The sequence below is a fragment of the Octopus bimaculoides genome, chromosome 10 (assembly GCF_001194135.2).
Source record: "Octopus bimaculoides isolate UCB-OBI-ISO-001 chromosome 10, ASM119413v2, whole genome shotgun sequence".
Lineage (NCBI taxonomy): Eukaryota > Metazoa > Mollusca > Cephalopoda > Octopoda > Octopodidae > Octopus > Octopus bimaculoides.
The window spans coordinates 64,479,477-64,484,692 of record NC_068990.1 but is presented as its reverse complement, the minus strand read 5'-3'; the positions used below and the strand labels follow the sequence as shown (position 1 = coordinate 64,484,692).

At 37.6% G+C, this 5,216-nt stretch overlaps 1 protein-coding gene across 3 annotated transcripts in view; it reads right to left on the bottom strand.

Annotated features, from left to right (window-relative positions):
• Positions 1 to 5,216, bottom strand: part of LOC106879764 (syntaxin-6) — a 151,900-nt gene that overhangs the window by 44,038 nt on the left and 102,646 nt on the right. For all 3 annotated transcript variants that reach the window (XM_014929451.2, XM_014929449.2, XM_052971260.1), the window contains one exon: positions 1,920 to 2,089. In XM_014929451.2, the coding sequence (XP_014784937.1) occupies positions 1,920 to 2,049 (130 nt within the window). In that variant the 5' untranslated portion in view covers positions 2,050 to 2,089. The remainder of the gene's footprint in view (positions 1 to 1,919; positions 2,090 to 5,216) is intronic.

The window sequence follows — 5,216 nt, the reverse complement described above, 5'->3', positions numbered from 1 at the left end:
TATATATATATATATCAAATATATATATGTATATGTGTGTGTATATATATATATATATATATATATAATATATCATCATTTTTCAACATCCGTTTTCCATGCTGGCATGGGTCGGACGGTTTGACTGGGGACTGACAAGCCAGGAGGCTGCACCAGGCTCTAATCTGATCTGGGAATGTTTCTACAGCTGGATGCCCTTCCTAAGGCCAACCACTACAAGAGTGTAGTGGGGGCTTTTTACATTCCACTGGCATGGGAGGCAGTCAGGCGGCACTGGCATCGGCAACGTTTGGATGGTGCTTTTTTACGTGCTACTGGCACAGGAGCCAATTGGAGCGGAGTGGGGGCTGGCATAGACCACATTTGGATGGTGATTTTTAAGTACCACCAGCATGGGGAGCCAGTCATGCGGCACTGGTAATGACCCACGCATGAATGGTGCTTATCGCGTGCCAACAGCATGGGAGCCAGCCAGGTGGTACTTGCATCGGCCACAAATTTAATTTCCATTTGATTGTGATTTGATTTTGATTTTACTTGACTCAATACATTTCCTGAAGCTCAGAATGTCGCCCGATGATTCAAAGGTACTTTTTAAATGGGCTGGCTATGCGACACTGGTGTAGGCTACAGCTGTGATCTCCCTTTACTTGCTAGGTCTTCTCAATCACAGCATATCTCCAGAGGTCTTGGTCTTTCGTCATTGCCTCCGTGAGGCCCATTGTTCAATCATCATGCTTCAGCATCTCATCCTATATTTTCCTGTGTCTCCCTTTTTCATGGGTCCTTCCACTTCTTCAAAGCTCTCCTCATCCATACGCAGCACATGACCATACCAGCGCAATCGTCTATCTTGCACACCAAATCTGATGCTTCTTTTGTCCTGCATTTTTCTCAGGGCACATACACTCTGCTGTGTGCGCACACTGACATTACACATCCAGCAGATCATACTACCTTAATTTATTTCAAGCCTACACATGTCTTCAGCAGTCAAGGACCATGTTTCACTGCCATGTAGCATGGCAGTTCACACACATGCATCATACAAGCTACCTTTCACTCTGAGAGAGAGGCCCTTTGTCATCAGTAGGGGCAGGTGCTTTCTAATATATATATATATATATTAGGTAAACTTGGATGGGAGAGGCATACAGCTTGCTAGTCATTGAAAGGGACAGAAAGTAGAGGGAGCACAACAGTGTAATAATGGGTGAAGGCTTGTTGATAAACTTTATAAGTTCCTTATTTAGGAGATCTGAGTCATATCTGTGAATGTGTATCAATTTCCCTGGTCTATATGCAATAATCTTAGACAGGTCACAAATGTACTTTGTAAAGTATATTAGCTGTTCAAAGATAAAGTAATTTCCAGCCTTGATGAGGAGATCTAACATTTGAAAAAAAGTGAGGTCTCTATTCTATTGCAAGTTTGAGGCTTTCAGCTGTGTGGTGCTTGAGTTAGGAGAGTGTAAGTTTGCAAACTGGTTTCCTTAATAAGTGTAGTGACTGTTTTTTTTTTTTCTTTTTCTGTTCTGTTGATGGTAGTTATGTTGCCATATCCTGCTTATAAGAAAAAAAGTATGGTTGGCTAGAGATCAGATAGGAAGCGGGAGAAAATTGAGGAAATAACGCAAAGTTAATAGAATGTAGGTCAGAGAGAGTTCCAGTGCTACAGTAAGTGAGTTTGCAAGGTTTTTTGTTGGACAAATATGTGCAAAGAGTTGTGTATACAAGTGCATTTTTATTATGTGGCTATATAAACATACAATTAAATTATGGGTCTAGCTGTAGGAAGTATTACATAAGAAAGATGACACAAAGGCTGAAAGAATAAAGAAATGAAATGTTCAGTACCATATGTGTGTGTGTTATATACTGATAGAATGATTGCAAAATCAGTTACAGACAAAGGATATCTATCGTTTCTTCTAGGTCTTCAAGGTCCCATTCAATACTACGAAGGCTGTTGCGCAGTTCATTGGTTGTCCAATCGAGTTCCTCCTTTGTAATGGAGCCAAGATCTTCCTGCAGCTCACACCATCTCATGTATAAACCCTGTGCAGTGTGAACTGCTTTCTGCACTTCACTGCAATGACAAGGTGAAAGAAATCCAAAATTAGATTAGTTTATTGATGTTTAATGATACATGTCATTTAGTCTATTTAACAAGAAATCTATCAATCCATAGGTATAAGGCATACAGAACATATACACACACTATTTGACTTTAATTTTCAGGATCAAACTGATGATATTCTAAAATGATAACCAATTATAGCATAATAAAAACACATTCAACAACATAAAGAACCTGACTACTCAGTTTTTAGTTCTATGAACCACCACTGAATTGGTTAATCATTTGGTTTCTCCAATGCTAATTCCTCTTCAGATGTATTAAGTGTAAGTAAATAAACTTGTTCAAGTTGTCTTTCCTGACCCTTTCCCTTCCTTAGGAAGACTTGTGCATGGAAGTACAACAAAGTAAAATCGAATCTTGAGCAAAACTAGTGAAAGCTAGTTAGCAAAACAGGTTTAATTCCTTATTCAGTCATTTAACACATTTTGTATTTTAAATAGCTCGGAGAAGGATCGACACTGCCAGCAGGCGAACCTGCCTATGACATATAACATTAAGGCAAAGCCTTTAGTAGTGCTCCAGCATTTCCGTGTGTGTGTGTGTGGGGGGGAGAGAGAGAGAGAGAGAGAGAGAGAGAGAGAGAGAGAGAGAGAGAGAGAGAGAGAGAGAGAGAGAAAGAGAGAGAGAGAGAGAAAGAGAGAGAGAGAGAGAGAGAGTAAAGGCACACAAAATAAGTACTGTTCCGCAAACAAGTCTCAGCTTATCTCATACTTTAATATAAACACAATGAGAATTGGAGCCTGAAGGGAAAGAAGTAGATATATATTTAGCTAGGGATTGTCTCTTGACATGTGTTGTGAGCAGAAAGTAAAGTGGGTCTTTAAAACATCAGCCAACCTCACCACCATAAAGGGATCAAATATATAAAATCTGAAAGTTCTAGCATAGTAGGTTAAATGCAGAAAAGAAATACATAGTAAAATTAGAGTAGATAGGGTAATGGCATAAATGATGTTATTGAGGCTAAAGTTAGAAAATATGACAAGATTCTCTGATCTCAATATATGACCTATAAATAAATTTACAAGTTGTGTTGGGTGTGTTGAGTGTTGCAGACAGGTTAATCATGTTGCATGACTGAGTATGTACCACATCGAGAATCAAACACACTTTCACATTAGATGTCTGGGTATATAATAAGTAGAGTCAGTAAGTGTTAAATACAGAGGTCTATAGATTTAGGCATACAGATCAAGGACTGATATGTTATGTCTGCATGTATGAACTTGTATATTTGTTTATTTCTGTTTGAATGGGCCATGTATGCGAGTGGTGTATGTCTCAGAATCTTATTAGTATGTACAAATATGTGCATGTATCATATCATACATGTGCATGTATGTATTATGTTATAAATACATGCACATGTATATTTCATGATTTGTCATGGTGCACACGTGTGTTATGGTGTACATATGTGTCCTGTCATGTTTTGTCAAAGATATTATCAAACTGAATATTTAAATGTATAATATGTGAGAGTTGATAAGTCTTTTGGATAAAGTCTATGTCTGCACGTAAGACTGTATGTTTATAGAAAATATTTGACTGAGCTGTTTTTTCCTTTTCTTATCAATGTGATTTTGTATAGCTGTGTATTTGTATGAATCACAGTGTGTGTGTGTGTGTGTGTGTGCGTGCGTGTGTGCACATGCGTGCATGTGCACTCATGCATGTGTGTTGTGACAGGTCACGCTTTGAAAAAGATGATTTCACAAAATAGAAGAGTGGAGAGCAATAACAAAATGATTCAAAATCTCAATGTTTCACAAGCAAATAGTTAAGAAGAGAAGGTGAGTGCTAGAATTGTAACAATCACCAGCCTCATTAATTAGTCAACACGTGCTGCACCAATGAACAAAACCTAACGTTTCCTTACAGATCAGAAAGTGTTTAAGAAGTTTTATGACAGTTCCAAACTTTCAGTAGGAAATACTAGTTTGCGTCAGTGAAACAGTAAATCAACTGGCAAGTGAGTTAGTGTAGTTGCTTGCCTTGATGATAAGGGATTGCTGATGTCAAAGGTTACTGAAGTATTTTATGAAATATGGAGTAATGTAATGATGCTGTTTAGCTAGTCAACTCCATCAAAATTATCTTTGTTTTTTTCTCCCCAAAATACTCTATCTAAGACTAAATGTAGTATTCTCAAAAGACAGCTGGGTGTGATTTGAATTGAATATGGCTGCTAACTTAAGCAGATCAAATAACCATGAAGAAGTTCCATCTTTGGCTCTAGTTATATGTAATGTATAGTGGTTCTTGGGAAGGCTTCAGCATTTTCCGGCATCAAATAGATTTTATATTTGAAGACCACAGTTCAATCTTAAGATTTTCATGTCAACTATTTGATTCTCTACTCTCATGGAAGGTTTGTAATTCTAGACCTGGAAACAGGAGATGGTCAGAACGTTACAAAACAATTAAGCATATTTTAAGGATAAGATAGACTGTTGATAGAGCTAAACCTCAATTATTAACCCCCAAAATTGCATATAAATGAATGGTAATCAGTCATTTTTTTTTTTGTAGCACTTATCAGTTGACAGATATTTATATAAAAGATAGAAGATATTTGGTTAGGATATTCAAAAGACAAGTGCTGCAGTATGGCTACAGTTGAACAATTGAAACTATCAAAGAGAAAGTTCAAAGAAGTATGTGTGAAACACATGTGAAGGAGATAAACATACGGGGCAAAGGAGAGTTTCTATGGAGTACCATACTGTAAGCCACCATATCTGCAGATAGAGCAAGGTAGGTTACATGGTAGTGAAATGGTACAGTATATCGAACCGTATAAGGTAAGAAAGAGAGCTAGAATGGTTGAAGAAAGGGGAGAGCAAGGAGAAATATCAGTAGCAAGAAGAGAAACCAGATATCAGGTATACTTAGCAAGAAGAGAAGCTGAAAGTAAGAGGTTTACCAATGTTCTGTGGCATGAGGGTCAGAGGCATGATGTATTCCAGATTGAAAAGTATTGTGTCAAAATGAATTAGGGTGTTGAAAGTGAAAACTATTAATTCTCACTGATACCAAGACGAAAAAGGCATAAAAATGCTATCATGAGAGA